General features: G+C 39.7%; 1 protein-coding gene across 1 annotated transcript; it reads left to right on the top strand.

The window, feature by feature from the left end:
* Positions 1–2,367: 2,367 nt before the first annotated feature.
* Positions 2,368–22,075, top strand: LOC147874649 (kelch-like protein 10). The gene is made up of 8 exons (XM_087343830.1): positions 2,368–2,373; positions 3,198–3,452; positions 9,518–9,708; positions 10,936–11,187; positions 17,745–18,024; positions 20,316–20,561; positions 21,368–21,537; positions 21,937–22,075. The coding sequence occupies exons 1-8, from the start codon at positions 2,368–2,370 to the stop codon at positions 21,944–21,946; spliced, it is 1,410 nt and encodes a 469-aa protein (XP_087199956.1). The 3' UTR covers positions 21,947–22,075.
* The last annotated feature ends 1,169 nt before the right edge of the window (positions 22,076–23,244 follow it).

The raw sequence follows: 23,244 nt of genomic DNA, 5'->3' as shown, positions 1-23,244 counted from the left end.
AATAACTGGTTATTTGCAGCGAGTGTTTGAATTAGTGGAACTGATAACTGCCATGTCGCTGTTAGTGGTGATCCCGATCACGTTTCACTGAACAGTAGCTGAGGTCGGCAGCTGAATTACCAGTAATGTTTGCTGCAGTTCTTTAAATAACAGGAACTGATAACTGACATTAACAGTTATATCAGTAGTCATTTACATTTCACTTTCTAGCAGATGCACTTTCCACTAACTGGTTATTTGCAGCGAGTGTTTGAATTAGTGGAACTGATAACTGCCATGTCGCTGTTAGTGGAGATCCAGATCACGTTTCACTGAACAGTAGCTGAGGTCGGCAGCTGAATTACCAGTAAGCAGTTTGCTGCAGTTATTTAAATAACAGAAACTGATAACTGACATTAACAGTTATATCAGTAGTCATTTACATTTCACTGGCTAGGAGATGCACTTTCCAATAACTGGTTATTTGCAGCAAGTGTTTGAATTAGTGGAACTGGTAACTGCCGTGTCGCTGTTAGTGGAGATCCCGATCACGTTTCACTGAACAGTAGCTGAAGTCGGCAGCTGAATTACCAGTAACCAGTTTGCTGCAGGTATTTAAATAACAGGAACTGGTAACTGACATTAACAGTTATATCAGTAGTCATTTACATTTCACTTTCTAGCAGATGCACTTTCCAATAACTGGTTATTTGCAGCGACTGTTTGAATTAGTAGAACTGGTAACTGCCATGTCGCTGTTAGTGGAGATCCCGATCACGTTTCACTGAACAGTAGCTGAAGTCGGCAGCTGAATTACCAGTAACCAGTTTGCTGCAGGTATTTAAATAACAGGAACTGGTAACTGACATTAACAGTTATATCAGTAGTCATTTACATTTCACTTTCTAGCAGATGCACTTTCCAATAACTGGTTATTTGCAGCGACTGTTTGAATTAGTAGAACTGGTAACTGCCATGTCGCTGTTAGTGGAGATCCCGATCACGTTTCACTGAACAGTAGCTGAGGTCGGCAGCTGAATTACCAGTAACCAGTTTGCTGCAGGTATTTAAATAACAGGAACTGGTAACTGACATTAACAGTTATATCAGTAGCCATTTACATTTCACTGGATAAACAAAATTGAAACAGCAAAACCTTTTAACCTTCTTTAGTAGAGGCAAGGACAATATTCGGAAGAAAATTACTGATGATGCCGAAAGTATGCCAAGTGCTGAAAGTTTAGAAGAAACAAAGAAAAAGAAATATCCTGATACTTCGGAATGTGCAATACAAACCAAAAAGAGAAAAGGAAACTTTGTTAGGCATTACGATAAGGAATATTTAAAGCTTGGTTTTATTATAGCTTCTGGCAGTGAACTATCGCCACGGCCTTTGCGTGTAATATGTTCCGAAGTTCTTTCAAATGACGCTATGAAACTGGCTCGTCATTTGCATCCGAAGCATAGAGATTTCACTGATAAGCCACTGGTCTTTCTTAAAAGATTACGTGACCAGATGAAACTTCAGAAAAATCAAATGAAAACGATGACGACTAGTGACAAGTCGCTGCTTAAAGCGTCTGGTTTAGTTGTTAAAACGAAAAAGCCGTTTACTATTGGTGAGGAATTAGTACAGCCTTGCATCTTAGATGTCGTACAAGAAATGTTGGGCCCTCAAGAGGCTATACCGCTTTCGGACACCAGAGATATTTAATACTCTTGATGGTATAGACTGGAGCAAATGCGTTGGTGTGTGTACGGACGGTGCTGAGAGCATGACTGGTCGTCGCTAAGCTGATGGCTAAGCTTGCGTATATGCCGGACATATTTAACCTTCTGAACGAACTTAATATTTCCGTTCAGGGGTCTTGTACGAATATTTTTACACTAAGAAATAAAATGGATGCGTTCAAAAAGAAGCTGGCTCTTTGGGACAGTCGCGTACAAGAGGAAGATATAGAAATGTTTCCACTTTTGGGAGAATTTTTGAATGCTGCTGATATCAACCAGAAAGTCATATTCAACATAATAAGCCAACATTTAAAAGGGCTGGCTGAAAACTTTAGTAGAGTCATTAAACTCTGTTTTCAGATGTGTTTTTTTAGTGGAGTATTTCAGTCATGGCCACACGTGCTGGGCGGTGAGCACATTTCTATTGGTTGGTGGTCGCTGCCACTGGCTGTCTCACTTATTCTCTCTGGGCATTATACATAGGTAAATATCATATTTAGTGTGCCATGGAATATATTTAGAATGGTTTCATTGTAAGAGTAGGATAGCTTCGAATATTTTGAAGGTACTGCAGACATCTGGCAACAGATTTTAACCCAACTGTGTGCGTTGGAGAATGACGTAACTGAGGGACCTATTACCATTTATACTCTGAAAATGGAGGTAATACATTCCTCTGAAACATTGGTGCCAACTACAAGACTACATTTGGCATCAGAATCAAGATCACAGTCTAAATTATCAGATAATATTTAAATGCATGGAGAGCACAGAACTTAGCCTGTGGGTCTGTATACAGGTAGCCCTCGATTTACGCCGGGGATGCGTTCCTGGACGAACCGGCGTAAATGGAATCGGCGTAAATTGAAACTCTTTTATAATGTAAATCAATGTGAAGTCAATGACATGAGTTCCCAGCAACCAAATATTAACGAGTAATATAATGACATTATATTTAAAGCTCTGAAATAATGTAAATAAAATAAAGGGAATTTTAAAAATATATTTTATACGATTATAGGATTCTTTCATGTGATTGATGTGTACAGTCATCTCTGCTGTTATGCAAAAATCGTGTGTTAAAAATAACCCCGGTACCTCCGCAGAGATTAAATTAGTTTTTTGAAAGTTTAAATTGCACAAGAGCAAACTTGCATATGCAAAAGTTTGCATTTCACAAACAGATTTTACAGATTTATCGATCTCATTGGAGCAAATTCGCGTTAACGAAACTTACGTAATTGCAGGGATGACTGTATTTATAATTTTTATTCAAAATCAGCTACGTAAGAATTACGATTTAGTATAAGAATCAGTACGAGAAACATTGTAAAACGTTATAAATAATATTTTTTCCATTTTTTGACTTGCTGGTTTCAAAATCGGCGCAAATCGGGGGCTACCTGTACGTGGGTACAATCTGATATCCTTAGAAAATGACATGGTAGTTGTGTGTGAGCTGAACTTTCATCTTTGCTACTCATTAGCCAGAACATGCATCAGTTGCTCCATCTGCCTCAGACTTGGGCCCTGCACCCCAGCGAACTCGGCCCACTCTTCTGATCCACAGGACTACAATTGACTTGGGAACAGACGCTCGAAGTCATTTAAATGTTGCTAGCCGTATATGTCAGTACAGAATACGCCCGGCTGTAAGCCTTAATGATCTAGGTACAGATACAGTTCTTATTGGCACCACCATAGTCAGAGTTGTGGAAAAGCTGATATTTCTCCTGGAAGAGGTAAGTGGATTGACATTTTAAATAAAAACCTTTGATTCCCTGAAGAATAGCTTTTCTTATATAACATTTTTTGTATCTTTACTAAGAACTGTAATGAGATGCTGGTTTCTTGCCCTTCGTTAGAATAAAAAATATTGTTGTCATTCTAGATGTGGGTTTTCGATATTTTCAACAGTGTCGACAAGCAAGCGCATATTCAGCAGTGATAAGTGTAGATTCATATGAGAAGCAGGCTGATGGTGCTGCCACCTCTGGACTTCAGCAAAAACATACAGAGAAAACTCGACACAGATCAAGCCAGATGTCTGTTGGGTATGTTGACCACTACGTTATGTGAGTCTTCTTTGTGCAAATTAAGTTAATGAATGTTACAGCAGTAGAGTAATTCACATATTTCAGAGTTCATACATGCATTCTTTACCCTAACTAAGAGTTAAAAGTTGCACTTAAAACCAAGGTCAGCAGAGAGTCCTTTGTTTCTTTTCATGCGCTACATACATGAAATGAACACAGAATGGGGTTCTATGACTGTGTCATCTCCAGAACTGACATTTCTGTGAAATTTAGTGTTGGAAGTGATAAGACTAATTACTGTCTGCAGCTTAGTAGGACAATATACGTAACTCTTTCTTCACTTGAAGCTTAGATCAGTTTTTATAATTTTTCTCAAAAATGGCTCATTGAACAAATATCTTGTACACAAAATAGGTCTCATTAATGTCTATGAATTCTATGTACTGTATGTATAAGTATGATATTTATTTTGTTAAATATATCTGTGCAGTGTAAATTCTATAGCATTCATTAGTTTTTTCAGCATCAGAATTTATGAACGTTCAGTGTGGTATCTGTACTTTTGATTTACTCTGCAAACATTACGTCTGTATCTTCTATAAATGAACGTCAAGACCCCAAGAGATATGCAAAATCGTAAAGAATAATTTTGGAATATATTACACGAAACTGAAGTACTCATTCCTGCTCTTGTTAATCTTTTCTTCAGTGTAGAATCTGTTGCTGGGATTTGTTTTTACAGAGGTTACAGTGTAAATAAATAGTACATTCATGGTAGCTGCCCAGTTTGGGATATCTGACATGAACTAGTCTACCATGCAAATGCAACTCACGTTAGGAATTGAATGAATAAAAACACTGAGAAAGAATCTTGTATTGTTGTATTGAGGTATTTTTAAAGAATTTATTTATATAACAACTGATGTGCTATATTTCTTAACTGCCTCCGTGAGCGTAACACCCCAGTTAGGAAACCCTCTAAAATACCTTTAAGGATTTTACCACCACGTAGCACAAAGAAGACATCAAAGTAACACCAATGAAGCTCAGGGCCTTCATTAGAACTCCCCCAAAAGACTGTGCAAACTTCCCGGGAAATACCCAGAAGCCGGAACTAGGATCCAAGATGGCTTCCTGCAGAGTGGCCAACTTCGCAAAATCAAATCACCGATAAACGGTGAAGGCTGTAAAATTGTTCAACAGATGGCGTATCTATTTAGCTTTCAGGTAGCTGTGGTGGACGTATTTGTACGGAGTTTTGATAGGTGTGTCAGTGTGTTTCCATACCACAAATAGTTGAGTCTAGAATTAATTTTATGGAACTCCCAATTACCAGTGTAGTACACTGCACACTGCTGTGCTGAGCTGACTGGTTAAGATTACTAAATGCCATTACAAGCCTTGCCTTTAACCTCGTCTCTGCCCACACACGTTACGACTTTACTAAATATCAGAAAGGAGTGTACTATACAGGTGTCAACTTATTTAATAATCTTCCACCAACAATTAAAAGTCTAAATTATGATATAAAGATATTGAAGCCTGCATTGAAAGATTACCTCTTTACTCAATCCTTCTATTCTGTAGATGATTTCATCTCTACTGAAAATGTTTAAGCTTTTTATCCATAATCTACGTACATGTAAAGCAAGTTTTGTATTTATATTTAAAATTCTGAGGTTTGTGGATGTCTGTTGTGCTTGGAACTGTGATTCCAGGAAATTTATGATATAATTTTCTCTGGCACTTATTAGTTGAACCAAGTTCATACTGAAGAATATGTTCAAAAGAAAATTGAATCATATAAGCACATAACATTTTATGTTAGATACAGTTGCACGGCTGTGTGAATAATTTTAGTGGTAGTTCCTGTTAGTCCCTGGCAATGACTTGCAGTTACTGCAAGGAGCATTTGAAACAGTACATATTCATAAATTGATATGTTTATTGATCAGCCCTGTGTTTTTAATCCTCATCTTCTCTCACCAATTTATATTTGAAATGCTAGTCTACTATATTTGCTGTCGTGTTTCCGTATTGGTCTGAAGTGTAAGAACATTTTGTCCAGTTTTGCATCTTAAGGTCATCTTAACAAATGTTTAGGTCAGTTTCTTTATAATCAGAATGAATTTGTTGACATTTCTCTCCAGGCTCATAAATTTTATTTGTTATGTATAATAGATTACAGTTTTACGTGAAAGTCTGCAGTTTTAATTGGGATTTGTATTTCAGCAATACTTTTTTACGTGAAATTGCTACCCATATTTCTAAGAAGAAAGGTTTTATGTACCCATGCTTACTGGTTGTCCCATAAGTTCAGTACCACAGGAGAGCTATGTTATTTGGCTGAATATGGAAAATGTAAAGACGAAGAATTGTTGTAAATCTTGTGTTTCCAATCTGAAATGCTGCAATTTTTTACCTAGGGCGAGCCGTTACTGTGCTACATTCTGCATTATCGATAGTAGAAAGTTATGACAGTGTTGCCACATTGACATGACAGCGAAAGGGGAATGTCTTCCCAGAGTAGGGAAATGCTGTAGTGAAGGAGACATGGATACTACAGGAAATACAAATGAATGAACTCAGTGGTGAAGTGTCATGTCAATGTAGCAACATTTCCGTAACATTATTATTGATGATATAAAGAATGTTGCACCATAATGGCTTGTCATAGGTAAAAGATGCCAACACTTAAAATTGAAAACACATTATTTGCAACAACATTGCCATTATTTTTATTATTATTATTTATAGTTCTCCTATGGCCAAAGACTTATGGACACACTGTATTGAATCACAGTTCTTACAGACTGTTCTAGAGAAGTGTTGAGTGACAAGAGTGGGCGTTAGTAAGAGTGTAATAGTGTGGAATGTTTAAGGTTTACATGCGTCATGTTTGTGTTTTTGATTAAAATATATAATAAAATTCAGGTCAATACACAAAACTTTATTTGGATGTTAAAATTTAAAATTTAAATGTTAAAATTTAAAATTTAAAATTTGCGCCATTCATCACTATAAGGATATTATATTAGAGCGCTTTCATTCATTTCACAACATGTTTCGATGTAATACATCATCTTCAGGTGTTTTTTAAAACTATTTTATATTATAATGCATGCCTTTCAATATATTCATTATTGTAACATGTGTTCCGCTGATCCTCCCGTTTTACGCATCTTATGTTTGTTTTGATTATTCAATTTGATAATCAAATCAAAACAATGGAGTGAACTGGATGCAACTGGCTCAGGATAGACCCCGGTGGCGGGCTTTTGTGCACACGATGATGAGCCTTCTGGTTCAGCAAAGGAAGTGGGCTGTTCTTCGACGAGCCGAGTACCAATCGACATTTCACAGAATATCTTGCTCATTGTAGTGTGTGAGTGGCGTGATCTAGGCCTGATCTACGCATGCGTTGGAACAACGTAGAGCTGTAGTGACTGTTCCCAACTGGAATTACCGCGTTCATTTCATAAATTTAAATGACATATTGCGCTCGTGGTTTATATAAATTTGTAACTTAGGCAGGAAAGTCCTTAATCATGTAAGCTCTTACGCACTTTTAGTTCTACAGAGAGAAGAACTCGAAAATTTTATGCTTATGAAAAGGCGTAACTTTATTTTTGCAAAGTTTATTTGTTAACTGTCTCGTTCTGCTTCGAAGGTCATGCAATTTTATGACATATTTTAGTCGTAATTTTTTTTAAAATCGGTTCACCAGAGTAGAAGCATCTAAGACTTTATAAATTACACTGATATTTTATAAGCAATGTCTACGTAGTTTACATATAAAAGATTTAAAAAATGCGAGTAATGACAAACACTTGGCATGCCTTATTGAATGAATCAGTCACATCTTCGGGGTGATTAAGTCAAGAAGAGTGAGATGGGCGGGGCATGTGGAGTGCATGGATGGGGTGAGAGGTGTGCACCGGGAATTTTTGGAAAGCCTGGGTAGAAGAGGCCGCTGAGGAGACCTAGACGTAGATGGGAGGATAATCTCAGGCCGGATCTATGGGAGATAGCAGTTGAAGGAAACTGGATTTTGTTGGTCCAGTGGAGGGCTTTGGTTGGTTCGGTGTTGAAACTTCGTGATCCGTAAGCCGTCTAGGTAGGTAGTTAAATTAGTCACATTTACAGCTTTGTCATTTTGTATTGAATCTCAACAGGCATTCTACAACAAAGATAAAAAAATGAGTCTATGGACCAGAATTTAAGAGTAGCCCAGGTAATAAAATGTCTCGCCTTTTATGAAACTTTAAGTTTCATGTCCGTGCCTCTAAGTCACATTCACAAACAGATAAAGACAATCCACGCCTTCAATCTCCACCCTCTAAGATCCATTTTAATATTATCCCAGGAACGCATGCGACTCTCAACTGATCTTTATTTTTTCAGGTCTTCCGATTAAAAAATTGCACTTCTTGTCTCTGCCATGTGTTCTACATGCCCCGCCCATCTCATCACCCTCGATCTGACAGCCTACAATTTATTAATTAGTGAAGAGATCTATAAATCTCCGTATTATGCAATTTTCACCATTCCCTTGTCAGTAACTCTCTCGCAGGACCAGATATTCTTCTCAGTACCGTGTTCCCTCTCAGTCACTTCCAGTTGATGTGCACACGAGTCGGTATGAAGAAAAACCTGTAACAGCGATCGACTGATTTTCAGGAGATGGAGTCAAACCAACATCGCAGCTGTTTCCAAGTCGGCGTCAGGTGCACGTGCACCAAAGCTTTGATCCGTCTGAATAAACTAAGAGAGAGGAACTTCTTGTGTGACGCGGTGTTTAGGTCGGAGGACGGCGGAGTCTTTCGAGTCCACAGAGTGATTCTGTCGATGCGTAGCGAATATTTCAGGTTTGTTTATTCACTGACGTGGTTTATTAACACGTGAAATGAGGACACAAGAGACGTCAATTCGTATGTGAAATGTTTTATCCCCTCTGATGCAGAAACCTGTATTTTTATACGGCATGGATGGGGCGAGAGGTGTGCACCGGGAATTTTTGGAAAGCCTGGGTAGAAGAGGTCACTGGGGAGACCTAGACGTAGATGGGAGGATAATCTCAGGCGGGATCTGTGGGAGACAGGAGTTGAAGGAGATTGGATTTTGTTAGGCCAGGACAGGGATCGGTGGAGGGCTTTTGTTAGTTCGGTGATGAAACTTCGAGTTCCGTAAGCAGTCTAGGTAGTTAGTTAGATTAGTCACATTTACAGCTTTGTCATTTCGTATTGAATCTCAACAGGCATTTGTGTAAAAAAAGAAACAAACTCAGCTTGAGAATCTAACAGAAGCCTAGGTAATCAAATGCCTCGCCTTTTATGAAACATGAAGTTTCATGTCCGTGTTTACAAGACCCCGCCTCTAAGCCACATACTCAAGCAGATGAAGACAATCCACACCTTCATTCTCTACCCTCTAAGATCCATTTTAATATTATCCCAGCAACTCATAGGACTCTCAAGTGACCTTTTCCTTTCAGGTCTACCGATTAAACAGTTGCACTTCTTGTCTCCGTCATGTGTTCTACAAGCCCAGCCCATCTAATCACCCCTGATCTGACAGCCTACAATTTATTAATTAGTGAAGACATCTATAAAGCTCCACATTACGCAATTTTCACCATTCCGTTGTCAGCAACTCTCTCGCAGGACCGCATATCCTTCTCAGTACCGTGTTCCCTCTCAGTCACTCCCAGTTGATGTGCACACGCGTCAGTGTGAAGAAAAACCTGTAACAGCGATCGACTGTCTTTTCAGGAGATGGAGGTTAAGCGAGAAAGCGGCTGTCCTGAGCAAGATGGCGGCAGGTGCACGTGCACCAAAGCATTGGTCCGTCTGAACGAGCTGAGAGAGAGGAACTTCTTGTGTGACGCGGTGTTGAGGTCGGAGGATGGCGGCGTCTTTCCAGTCCACAGAGTGATTCTGTCGATGCGTAGCGAATATTTCAGGTTAGTTTATTTACTGACGTGGTTTATTAACACGTGAATTAAGGACATAATAGACGTCAATTCGTATGTGAAATGTTTTATCCCCTTTGATGCAGAAACCTGTATTTTTATACGGCTGAATGTCTTTTGTTATTCGTTTATTGTCATGAAATCTCACGGCATTTCAGACGTACCTACTGCCTTCTTTCCTTCAAGATGGAGGCAGTAAGCACCCCTGAAACGTCCGATAATTTCTATGAGACAACATCCCGGAAGATGTAGGTGTTTTTTTGTACTAATTTTTAAGTGCGGTTGTACCAAGGTGACAGTGAATCGATCTGGAGGGAGAAATAAAATCCCTTTCAAAAACGTGTTCTTTTTAATACATAAAGACGACCGACAAAGTCCAGAAGAAAGTTGGTAATGCCCGGAACATTGACAGCTGCTGTGTGTTGCTCTGTCTGAAATAAACTGTAACAAAGATCTTCGCGAGATGTGTTTCATTGGTAGGAGAAACTCGATCGATAATTTATGCATACGTTAATTTGCTTGTTTTAAATAAAATCGTGGTGCGTTCTTGAAATGAGAAATGAATTTTAAGCACGAGCCATTGATTCTGTCTTCCAAGAGACGTATCTCACGTCTTGGTACAAGCTGTGCCATCTTTCAGTTTTTAGACCATCAAATCTTTCCGTTTGTCTTGCACTGCAAAACCCTTAATTTGTAATAAGAAATTCTTTGCTGGTTGGTGATCACTTTTAAAGGCCTCGTAGAAACATCGGCTTTTCTTTTAAGTTGTTTATTGTCGGGAAAATCTTTTGACAGAACAAATAGATTTCATATTACGAACTGATCAATCAGTGGAATGTACAGCCTGCGATGTGTGTTGAAATATTTGCGTTGGCTTTAAAATTTTTGTATTAGTTGTTATAACCTCAGATATCTCTTGAAGGCGTCAAGGTAATGTAAGAAACGAGGTGACCTTTCTATAGTTCAAATGTTCGCTGCTTGCTTTCCGATTTTTAGGTTAAATTCTTTTAAGCTTTCGCCCGCTTTTGAACCTCTCGCATTTAATCCGGTCCCATTAGTACACATTCTAGAATTTTTTTAATTATTCAGGTAACAAAAATTCATCCACCACATTGACGTAAGGATACTTTTATTTGGCTACGTGAGTCATAAAAACTTAAACTTTATGAGCATGACTTGTAATTTTATGCTCGCCGTTTCTCCAAATCGACGTTTCAGGACCCTCTTCACAACATCACTGCACACCAGTGAGGAGACTGACATTCTCCTCCACGGGGTCAGATCAGACATGATGACCCAGATACTGGATTATGTTTATTTTCGCGAGGTGGACATTTGCTCCGACAACGCGTGTCGGCTGCTCGAGACGGCTGACTACTTGTGTATACCGGACGTACCTAAACTCTGCTGCGACTTCCTCAAGGACGCAATGGACGCCGGCAACTCTATCGGCATCATGCAGTTCGCAAGGTAATTGATGTTCATTTGTCATTTGCTGTGACGCCTGACTTTGTCGCTGGAGCGAATCAGCTTTACTCAAGCTGAGTGCCGGGTCGGAGATTAAAGCCTCTGACTGAGGACTGGGCAAATTATAAAGCGTTGGCATTTTGTTATTAATGTGCGTGTCTTCTTATCTTTTACTATAAAAAATTGTGATTAGTCGTTGTCTTCAAAAAATGACGTCATCAACAATGCCAACAGATATTTGTTTACTCGGCATTGTTGTGGAACACAACAATGCCGAGTAAACAAATATAACGTTTCACAACAAAGAAATCAAAAAATATCAAGTCAGTCGCATTATCACTGCTCCAGAAGAAGCACTTAGCATTCTTGAATATTGACTGACAGTTGGCCTAAAACATCAGAAAAGTGAAAGAAGACGTTATCAAGTATATGAAGTACCAACTCCAACAACTTCAACAAGGTAAACTGATACTCATTCGATATATTACGATTACGAAAACTGTTATGAAAACTGGCCTTATGATCGATTTTAAGACGAAGATTTGCAGGGGTGGGGCTGGACGTAAAAAGTTGACTGAACAAGAACCTTTGACCTCTGAACAGCGACGTAAAGAACTACAACATCAGACATTTAAGAAATAAAGAGAAGCGAAAGAAGACTTACATTATAAACGAGACCATTTTAACGACACACGTAGAAACACAGACGAAGATTTGCAAGGGTGGGATTGGACGTAGAAAGTTGACTGACCAAGAACAGTTGGCCTCTGAACAGCGACGTAAAAACTTAAACAACAGAACTATTTAACAAATAAAGAAAAGCGAAAGGAGTTACATTGATAAAAGAAGAAAAACTTATTCAACAAAAACAGAAGAACAGAAGAAAACAAACGAAGACTTGCAAGGGTGGGTTTGGAAGTAGTTAGTTGACTGATCAAGAACTGTTGACCTCTGAACAGCGACGAAAAAAACTAAAACATCGGAACTATTTAACAAATAAAGAAAATCTAAGGAAGACATACATTGATAAACGTAGAAAAACTTATTCACCAAGAATAGAAGAGAAAAAACGAAGATATGTATGCATTGGGTTAGACGTAAAAAGTTGGCTGACCAAGATCAGTTGGCCTGTGAACAGCGAGGTAAAGAACTAAAACATCAGAACTATTTGACAAATGAAGGAAAGCGAAGTAAGACTTACATTGATAAAAGTAGAAAAACGTATTCAACAAAAACAGAAGAGGAAAAAAATCAGACGAAAATTTGCAGGGGTGGGGCTGGACGTAGAAAGCTGACTGACCAAGAACAGTTGGCCTCTGAACAGCGACATAAAGAAGTGAAAAATCAGATTAGAGAAAGTGCTCCGAATAAGACACTAAATTAACACCCCGAAGGGGGATAGTTTAGTGTCTTACTCAAGAATTTAAAAAGCAACCAACCCCCCAGAGGGGTGGTTCGCCAAGTGTTTAAACCCCCATTCAGGGGGTTAGTTTAGTTTCTTACTCAGGGGTTAAAACACTTGAATGAGATACTAAACTAACCCCCCCGAAAGGGAATTAGTTTTGCGTGTTACTTAAGATTTCAAAAATCAATGGTCAATTGTTTTAACCATCAATTCGTGGCGGTTAGATTAGTTTCTTACACAAGGTTGGTGGCGTTTTACAAACTTGACCAACCCTCCCTAGGAGCTCCGAAAGGAGCGCCCTGCTCTAATACTATAAAAATTTGTGATTAGTCGTTGTCTTCAATAAATTACGTCATCAACAATGTCAACTTATGTTTTTTTATACTCGGCATTGTTATGGAACACAACAATGCCGAGTACAACATAACAATGCCTAGAAAACAAATAATGATTAACAACAAAATCTATCAATCCAGTCTCATTATCTCTGCTTCAGAAGCAGCACGTCGCATTCTTGAATATTGACTGACAGTTGGCCTAAAACATCAGAAAAGTGAAAGAAGACGTTATCAACTATTTCAATTATCAACTCTAACAACTTCAACAAGGTAAACTGATACTCATTCGATATATTACGATTAAGAAAGTATTATGAAAACTGACATTTGATCGATATTAAGACGAAGATTTGCTAGGGTGAGGCTGGACGTAAAAAGTTGACTGAACAAAAACTGTTGGCCACTAAACAGCGACGTAAAGAACTACAACATCAGACCTATTTAAGAAATAAAGAAAAGCGAAAGAAGACTTACATTTATAAACGAAACCATATTAAGAACACATGTAGAAAAACTTATTCAAAAAATAAACAGAAGAGCAAAAAACAAACAAACGAAGATTTGCAATGTAGGGTTGGACGAAGAAAGTTAACTGTTCAAGAACAGTTAGCCTCTGATCAGCGACGTAAAGAACTAAAACATCAGATCAATTTAACAAATAAAGAAAAGCGAAGGGAGATTTATATTAATAAACGCAGTAAAATATATTCAACAAGAACAGAAGAGCAGAAGAAAACAAACGATGTCTTGCAAGGGTGGAGTTGGAAGCAGAAAGTTGACTGATCAAGAACAATTGGCCTCTGATCAGCGAGGTAAAGAACTAAAACATCAGACATACTTAACAAGTAAAGAAAAGCGAAGGGATATTTACATTGATTAACGAATAAAACTTATTCAACAGGAACAGAAGAGCAGATGAAAACAAACGAAGACTTGCAAGGGTGAGGTTGGAATTAGATAGTTGACTAACCGAGAACAGTTGGCCTCTGAACAGCGACGTAAAGAACTAAAACATAAGACCTACTTATGAAATAAGGAAAAGCGAAGGGGGAATTACTTGCAAGGTTAAGGTTGGGGTTGGACGTAGATAGTTGACTAACCAAGAATAGTTGGCCTCTGAACAGCTACGTAAAGAACTAAAACGTCAGACCTACTTAACAAGTAAAGAAAAACGAAGGAGGATTTACATTGATATACTTAGAAAAACTTATTTAACAAGAACATAAGAGCAGAATAAATTAAATGAAGACTTGCAAGGATGGGTTTGGATGTAGATAGTTTATTAACCAAGAACAGTTGGCCTCTGAACAGCGACGTAAAGAACTAAAACATAAGACCTACTTAACAAACAAAGAAAAGCGAAGGGGAAATTACTTGCAAGGTTGGTGTTGGACGTAGATAGTTGATTAACAAAGAACTGTTGGCCTCTGTTCAGCGAAGTAAAGAAGTAAAATATCAGATTACAGGAAGCGCTCCGAAAGGATTAGTCGTCGTTGTAGTAAAAAGATAATGTCATCAACAATATCATCTTATATTTGTTTATACACGGAATTGTTGTGGAAAAACAATGCCGTGTACACAAAAATGCAGAGTAAAAAATAACGCTTAGTACCAAGCCAGTCGCATTATCACTGCTCTATATCGTTTCCGAACAGCGATATTAGACTATTTAAGAAATGAAGAAAAGTGAAAGAAGACGTTACCAACACCAAAAAGGTAATCTGATAATAATAATAATATTCATCCAAGTCATACAATTCTTCAAGGGTTAAAACACTTGAATAAGACACTAAATTAACACCCCGAATGGGGTTAGTTTAGTGTCTTACTCAAGATTTTAAAACGCAACCAATGGGGAGTTAGACAAGTGTTAAAACCCCCCATTCGTGGGTGAGGGTTAGTTTAGTTTCTTACTCAAGGGTTAAACACTTGAATGAGACATAAACTAACCCTTCCAATGGGGGTTAATTTAGTGTCTTATTCAAGAATTTAAAACGCAACCAACCCCCCCGGATGGAGGTTCGTCAAGTATTTTAACCACCATTCGGGGGTGGTTAGTTTAATTTCTTACTCAAGGGTTAAAACACTTGAATGAGACACATAACTAACCCTCCGAAGGGCAGTAAGTTTAGCATGTTACTTAAGATTTCAAAACGCAACCAAACCCCTATTGTTTAACCCTCAATTCGGGGCGGTTACGTAAAGAACGACGTAAAGAACTACAACATCAGACATTTAAGAAATAAAGAAAAGCGAAAGAAGACTTACATTGATAAACGAGACCATATTAACGACACACGTAGAAAAACAGACGAAGATTTGCAAGTGTGGGATTGGACGTAGAAAGTTGTCTGACCAAAAACAGTTGGCCTCTGAACATCGATGTAAAGAAATATTACATCAAATCTATTTAACAAATAAGGATAAGCGAAAGAAGACTTACATTTTTAAACGAGACCATATTAACAACACACGTAGAAAACCAGACGAAGATTTGCAAGGGTGGAGTTGCAAGTAGATTATTGACTAACCAAGAACAGTTGGCCTCTGAAAAGCGACGTAAAGAACTAATCCGCAGACCTATTTAACAAATAAAGTGAAACGAAGGGAGAGTTACATTGATAAACATAGAAAAACGTATACAACAAGTACAGAAGAAAAAAAAGGAAAAAGATAAAACAGACGAAGATTAGCAATGGTGTTGCTGGACATAGAAACTTGACTGATCAAGAACAGATGGCCTCTGAACAGCCACGTAAAGAACTGAAACATCAGAACAATTCAACAAAAACAGAAGAGAAAAAAAGATTTGCAAGGGTGGGGTTGGAAGTAGATAATTGACTAATAAAGAACAGTTGGCCTCTGAAAAGCAACGTAAAGAACTAAAACATCAGATTACAGAAAGCTCTCCGAAAGGATTAGCCATCGTTGTCGACAAAAAATGACGTCATCAACAATATCACCTTATATTTGTTTATACACGGGTGATAGTTTAGTGTCTTACTCAAGATTTTAAAACGCAACCAACCCTCTTCCTTGGGTTGGTCAAGTGTTTAAATCCCCCATTAGGGTGGGTAATTTCAGTTCCTTACTCAGGGGTTAAAACACTTGAATAAGACACTAAACTAACTAAACTTTGGGACTAACCAAGTTTGGTTGCGTTTTACAAACTTGACCAGGAGCTCCGAAAGGAGCGCTCTGCTCTAGTCATTTAAATTGTCTGATTACCTGCATATGTTTTGATCGTCATTATGACCACAAGATGACTAATTTCACCATATGGAACGTTAATCGCGATCTATTGCAGCGTCATAATTAAATCTGTCTTCCTCTCGAAATCCTTATCTTAGTTCTTTCTCTCTATGCAGCATTCCTTGCTTCTTACATAATCCTCCCAACACCAAAATCAAGATTCAGCCCCACATATTTCTGCATACAGCAAAACCTCTGTCAACCGAGCCTCGATTATCCGATTCCCGCATTAAGAGACCGAATTTCAACCAGATCGGTTGCGATCGATTTCCACCGGCCAGAGTGGTTAAAGCGATGTCCACGCGGTACAGTTCATTGATCTAACCTCACCCCAGATTTTGCTGATTATTATGAACACTTCAAGACATTTAGAGAATTGGTTATCATCGGGAAAATAGAAAGACCAACCCGCTGGGTCCCGTAGAAGCTGAACCCTTACTCCTTCTTGTTCAGGACAACATAGCAAGAAAATCAACTGACAACGGCAGAATCACACCAGAAACTTCAGTTTATGCGATGGACAGAATGATTGATAAATTCACTACTTTAGTACAGGGACTACCTCGAACAGCGCTCACGAGTGACTTTTGCCGTCGGCTTGTGCGTGCGACACGCCCGCATCATTCGCTGGCGACTAAAATCTGTATCGAGTCTCTACTTATTCATTCAGTTCCATGTCCACGTTCCCCTTTGCCCCGCTCATTCGAGTTATCGGATTATCCGACCCGTGGTTCCCCCATTTAGTCCGGTTACACGTGGTTTCATTGGATTAACACACACCAAAACGTCGTTTCGCCAAGGTTTGAGCCATGTCTCATGGCTCGAAGTGGCCTTTTCCCCTCTCGACGTTCTTTGGAGTCGCTGGCTTCGAGGCCCTGATGAGACAGCAGGGCAGACAGTTTGTGTGTATCCGTCTTGAGTGAAAGACTAAAGCAGGAAGGTTGAAGAAAGGTCCGTTTTGGGGGTCTGGTTTGACGTGTCGAGTCGTATACCCAACCGCAGACTGAGCCCTGGGAGGCTTGACCGAATTGTGTCTCTTTGTTCTCTTTATTTCAGTGTTTATATAATTTTTATTAAATATATTTTTGGTTAATCGGGGGTTCTTTCATTTGCTTTTTTGTCTTAACCGCTATTCTTATCCTACATCCGTACCACCTCCCGGCTTCTGGGATTCTTTTAATCTTCTCGGCCGCCAGTAGAGCGCAGGTTAATGCCAGAATTCAAAATTCTAAACTTCTCATCTCACTGCCTTCTTCGCTTGCGTACGCCATGCCCTTGTTTCAACCTATAATCTTATCACGAGGACGAGCGGGCATTGCCTGGGAACCTTCAGAGCCGAAAACATTCCTTTTTCCCACGCTTAAACGGAGCATCCATCATCGATGCTTCTCCACGTGTCTGCTCTCAGAATTGCTCATTTGGGCTTCAAACGGCTAAGGTAAAAACTGGAAGCGAAATACTGTGGTGTGCAAATGCTTGAGAATCCAGTTCTTGCTGCAGTGTTTCAATGTGTGAGAGTCCGAAAGAGATCGATTCTGAGTCGGCTCTTACCCTCGCTGTCCCAGGTCTCACTTCATCGCCGACCTCGAGACTCACGCTCGTCGCTTCATTCTGCGCCAATTCGTGGAAATGTCTCAGCAGAGCGAAGAACTGCTGGAACTGCCTGTAGAGGAGCTGCAAGCGGTAATCGAGGCCGAGGAACTGAACGTGAAGGACGAGAAAGTTGTGTGGGAGTGCATTCCCCGGTGGGTCAACCGCGACCCGGACAACAGGAATGGTCACATCGCGGACCTTTTGAAGGGTGTCAGACTGGGATTACTTGACAAAACATTTTTCAAAGAGAAGGTCAGTATGCCCCTGAAATCGTGGATGTTTATCGGAAGTGAAACTCACATTTCCAATTCCATATTCACACGTGTTCGTAACAAATTAATGCAAATCGGGAGCCTTTTTCTTCGTTACGTGTAAGCCCGTCTGCCCATTGGTATTTCCAGCTCGAGAACGTCTAAACGGATGTTCATTAGATTTAATACTGATGAGCTTTAACGGAATCTGTTAACACATTCCGATTCTATTTAAAATCTTACAATGACAACGTGAAAATTATACAATGATTTTAATGCCTTATTCCGCGCAAAATTTCCTGAGTAAGAAATCCCCAGATTAACTTAGTTATTACAGTCTCAGCGTTTATTATCAACCATTACGTGTTTTAGTTCAACTACAGCATTCCACCGTCAACTACATTCAAACGTCCACTCAGCTCGAACAGGAAAATCCTCCAACTGATAAATCACGTCTTATGGCGCAGCGTTCTACTTAACCAAAGATCCTACTGCCATAAGAAGCGGGTCTTAGCTGCTATAAAAATTTCACGCATCTCAGATGATAAAAACTTAGCATGATAATCTGTAGCTGATTGACCACATAGGGACAACATATATCCGAAACGTTCAGCAAGAAGGCTTCGTTCTACATCCAAGAGTAAATAACCGGAGGGGCTTCAAACTCATAGCTTGAACATTCTAATATTTTAAACGTAATCTCACGAAGCAGCCATACAACTTATGATATTCCTTCTCCCATTCCAGCACGTGCTTTTACCCTTGAGAGAAAAAAAATAACAGACAGTGTCGGACACTGCCGCAGTTATTTTCGTGAAAACGTCAATCGTGTAAACAAAATTTTTGTTTTGAATCGTTTAATTCATTTGCAACTTACATTTATTGAGTACAGGGTAGTGGTATGAGAAGTAGGATATTGTAAATATAATCATTTTTATAAATGATTATTTCTTAATTGGTACACATCCATAATTGACCCAGGCTCGTCAGATGCCGCCTGAGTTGTTCGAGCGCGCTTACGTTGCCTATATTCGCGGCAGTACTGCGCGTTGGTTTTGAATCATTCTCTTTGGAATTTTGTGCTCTACGCATTCTTGCCCGAGTTTTGTAATTCTGGTTTTACTTTGCCCTCATATATCGCGACATTTTAAGAAAATCGGGAAATTTTCAAACTTTTTCAAATTCACAGCCTCGTATCTTTTTGAGTTTTTGAGATACACATTTGGAGGCCAGGATGAGTTGTAAAATATATATCCCTCTTCAAAACTACTCTTGTTTCACTCGGATCGGATAATTAGTCTCTGAGATATGTTCCCGTTTACGGATACGTGTCGAATCCGGAAAGTCGAAAATCGTGGGTTCAATTTGCGCGTGCGCAGTTCGCGACGTCCGGCCGCCACGAATGTCGGAGGGATACTGGCACAAACGCGCATCCTTCCTCTTTAAAGCAAAGACTAAGATGGCGGCGCTATGTCTATTTTTAGCCGAGTTATTTAAGTTTGAAATTACTTCGACAGAAACTGTCGCTCATTTGGGCGCGATTGCCTCCCCACACCCGGCATCGATTTTAAAGACGTTTTCACGTCAAAAATGTTTCTACCCTAAGTCAAATGCCCTGTGATTTCAGCCACTCACCTCTTACGAATACGTGTGAAACAATCGCACAGATTCATGAAAATGTTATCTGCTTCAAATGTTTTTACAATTTAGCATTCCTATCTACTAGTTTCGAACACTTAAAGAGAACCACCTGATGATGACCAAATAATGTCGAAACATGCAATGCCTCATAATAGACATCGAGCCCATAATCACACGCTGTTGTGTTGACGGGCCTTCAACCCAACCATCAACATGTAGCAGGTTGCCTCAATGACACTCGAAGCAACTAATTGTCATAATTTTCTTTCGATGCTACGTAATTTTGACGATTGATTAAACTTATCGAATCAAAAAGAATGTGCATCTCGCACGGGAGAGACAAGAAATAAATTACAATTTTTGAATGTAACTCAAAATGCAACACTTACTGAAGTATTTGAATTTCGGTTGAAACACATTTCAATATTTTCCTCTAAGATCGATTTAACCTTGATTTCGCTTCTCTCCACAATCTGTGCATTTGTTAAGAGCGTCGTTAAATAAACGGAAAAAAACATTTTCCTTTATATACCATAATCTATTTCGGCGAGTTCCCAACCAAATTATGTGTGAATTTCTTGTCTCCTCTGCAATGGAACATTCCATTTCTTCCAAAAAAGCTCTTAAGGTCCACATTGAACTGTTCAACAGGTGTCAAAGCACCCTTACGTGACGGAAAATGAGGAGTGCAAACCCGTGATCTCGGAGACGCTCACATTCCTGGACGACGTGAAAAGTTTGACGAAGAAGGACAAGGAATTCGTGACACCAAGGATTGCCCGCCCGCGAATCCCACAGGACATTCTGTTTGCTATTGGTGGGTATCGCAACGGAAGGGTGACAGATCTGTCAGATGTGATCGAAGCGTACGACGCACGAGCTGACCGGTGGACTGTGGTGAGTTGCGTAAAATTTCTACTATTACCGTGGGTTGTTAAATGACGCCTCTAAGACAAACTACTTTTCCTTATTTTTACTAAGTAATTGTTTATTTAATCTTAATCACGAGGACCTCATTGCCTCTTTATTTCGTGTTCGTTAATTTCCATTGCAGTGAAAACTTTTTTAAGAGAACCTCCAAAGACATGAATTAAAAAGAATAAATAAATTACTCAAATGCTGAGTCTCATGAACAATGTAAGTTCTAATAGGATTCAACGAAGAATCTGAAGTTTTCCTTAAATACTGTTTACAATAAGCGTCCTACTTCACCTGTCATGGCAACCTGTCTGCTGATTTAAACATCGTTGATCGTCAGTGAATTTCAACGTAACAAATGACGCACTGATCAGCGTCGATGTCGGCCATCTGCGTGGTCACGCCTCGTGAATTAGAAGGCTTTGGGGTGGGGTGGGGGACGTACTGCCTCCATCTTTGCGTCGATAAAACCCAAAACACCAACATCTGTCCTTGCCATCGCACGAACCTGAAATGTCAGCTGTTGATCAGAAATTAATTCTACGTTTGTCTGTCGAACTTGACGAGAGCTTCTCCTCGGGTCTCCCTGTTTCCACCTTCGCTCCAAGTTAATTTCTCACGGTCTTTGTCGAGTGCCTCCCACCACGGTGTAGCAATTTCGGTCCACTGTTTGGGGTTGCATCCCTGTTCCGGTGGTTGGTCGCTTGGACTCTAATGTAAGGGCATCACATCAGTAGACCGAATGACCCAAAGAAACGTAAAGCCATGACCTGTCCTTCCTGCAGGTGGAGGGGGTCGACTCGATCGGTCGTCGAATGGACCATGGCACGGCAGTGGTCGGTTTCGACATTTACGTCATCGGTGGTTGGGGCGACCTGGGAATGTTAAGCTCATGCTGCTGCTTCAACGCTGTTACGAAGACATGCCGCGAGTTGGCGCCTATGAATGCCCGAAGGTAAGATGCAGCTTGGTAACTAAGGAACTCCTTGGAACAGAGTTCTTCTTAAAAAGCTGATAGTCAATATATAAAGAAGGGCAGGGGCTGTAAAATTGAACCACAAACACACAGACTGTCTGCCTTGCTGTCCCATCAGGGCCTCGAAAGCCGGCGATTCCAAAGAACGTCGAGAGGGGAGATAGGTCAGTTCGAGCCATGAGGCATGGCTCATCGTGCAGAGTGCGAATAGGTCGGAGGACGTTTGCGACAATTTTGGTTTCAAGAATACGATTTGCTTGTTAATTCAATTGAATTATGATTTAACAATGACGAGCGCGCAATTGCGTTCTGCGAGAGGAAATGCATCTTAATCAGCAATAAATGAGCAGAACTGAGCGTGAACTTTTATCGTTTCAGATGCTATTAAAGTGTGGCAGTTCTGCGAGTTTCAGTGTACGCCATGGGCGCTTACGAGAATTGTAAAGATCACAGAACGGCCGAAAGATACGACTGCGAGACGGATCAGTGGTCAGTGATCGCTCCCATGAACACAGAGCGATACAGTGCAAGTGCGGCTGCACTGAATGGTACGTAAATCCTGTGAAACAGAAATTTGTGAATCAGTGCAGAAGGTTGAAGGAATCGCGGGATTTGAGGTTTTCACGGCGGGGAGTAAGAAGATGGCTGTCGTTTGGCTTCCGCCACCGTTTCAGAAGAACCTTATGCCTTCATCATCAAGGCATTCCTCTTCGCTCTTGAACTTAGTCTCCCTCATTCCACTGTTCCGTATTCTTTCATTATCTCTTTCTTTTATCCGTGTTACGGACTACGTTATTTCACAGACTGCAACGGCTTGAAGTTCTGAGTGCGTGATGGATTCTTCTGCTCTCGTAAGCTGTCCCTGTACATCGTCTTCTGCCTTTTTAGTGTGCACTAGGAGTGAATGCAATCAACCCTCAAACTATGAAACTGGCTCTCATAAAATACAGATGTAATATGTTTTTGAAACAGTTAATAATCTCATGTAAACAGCACATTATATTATAAACGTAGAGCACCTTTTAGTAGCTCGTTCCGTACATCTCTGGTATCAAATTTAATAAAAGTCGTTTCACAGAAGATGTAACTTACCATCATTTCCATTATGCATTAATTTAAGCACTTTATGCTGTTTATGTTAACTTTTATCAGTTAAACTAATTTCCTTTGACACGCTGATTGTCTGCATTCGAAAGAAAGAAACAGATGAACTGAGACGGCCGTGTCTGTGCAGTTTCTCTGACTCGAAGGGGGACTTAATAGAGTTTCAAATTTAATTAGGGATTGTCCCATGTCTGTGCCCTGCATGGACCAGTTTAATTCCTCTCCCTACAACAAATATGTGTACAGTTCGTGTCATAATTTGTTTTTACAGACAAAATATACGTCGCTGGTGGATTTGATAGTATATTTTCGAGTATAAACTCGGTGGAAGTTTATGACCCGGACACCAACCGATGGACGTTCGTTGCACCAATGCTTTCTGAACGTATGGATTTTTCTTGCATCGCGTTCAACGGCTGTCTGTACGCCCTAGGTGAGAACTCTGGACATTCTGAGTGATGTTCCTCTATCATTTTTACAGAACTTGCTATTGTGAAATGTTTTCCTGTTATTTTTGAGTTCTTGAAATTTAATGAACAGAATTTTTCTACTGTCATCACAGAGTTAGTTTGTCAGTAATTT

Source organism: Zootermopsis nevadensis, unplaced genomic scaffold, assembly GCF_977971745.1.
Source record: "Zootermopsis nevadensis isolate Lab colony 2312 unplaced genomic scaffold, Znev_1.0 Znev_ptg000007l, whole genome shotgun sequence".
Lineage (NCBI taxonomy): Eukaryota > Metazoa > Arthropoda > Insecta > Blattodea > Termopsidae > Zootermopsis > Zootermopsis nevadensis.
The sequence above is the reverse complement of the archived record's forward strand: the minus strand, read 5'-3'. Positions and strand labels throughout refer to the sequence as shown.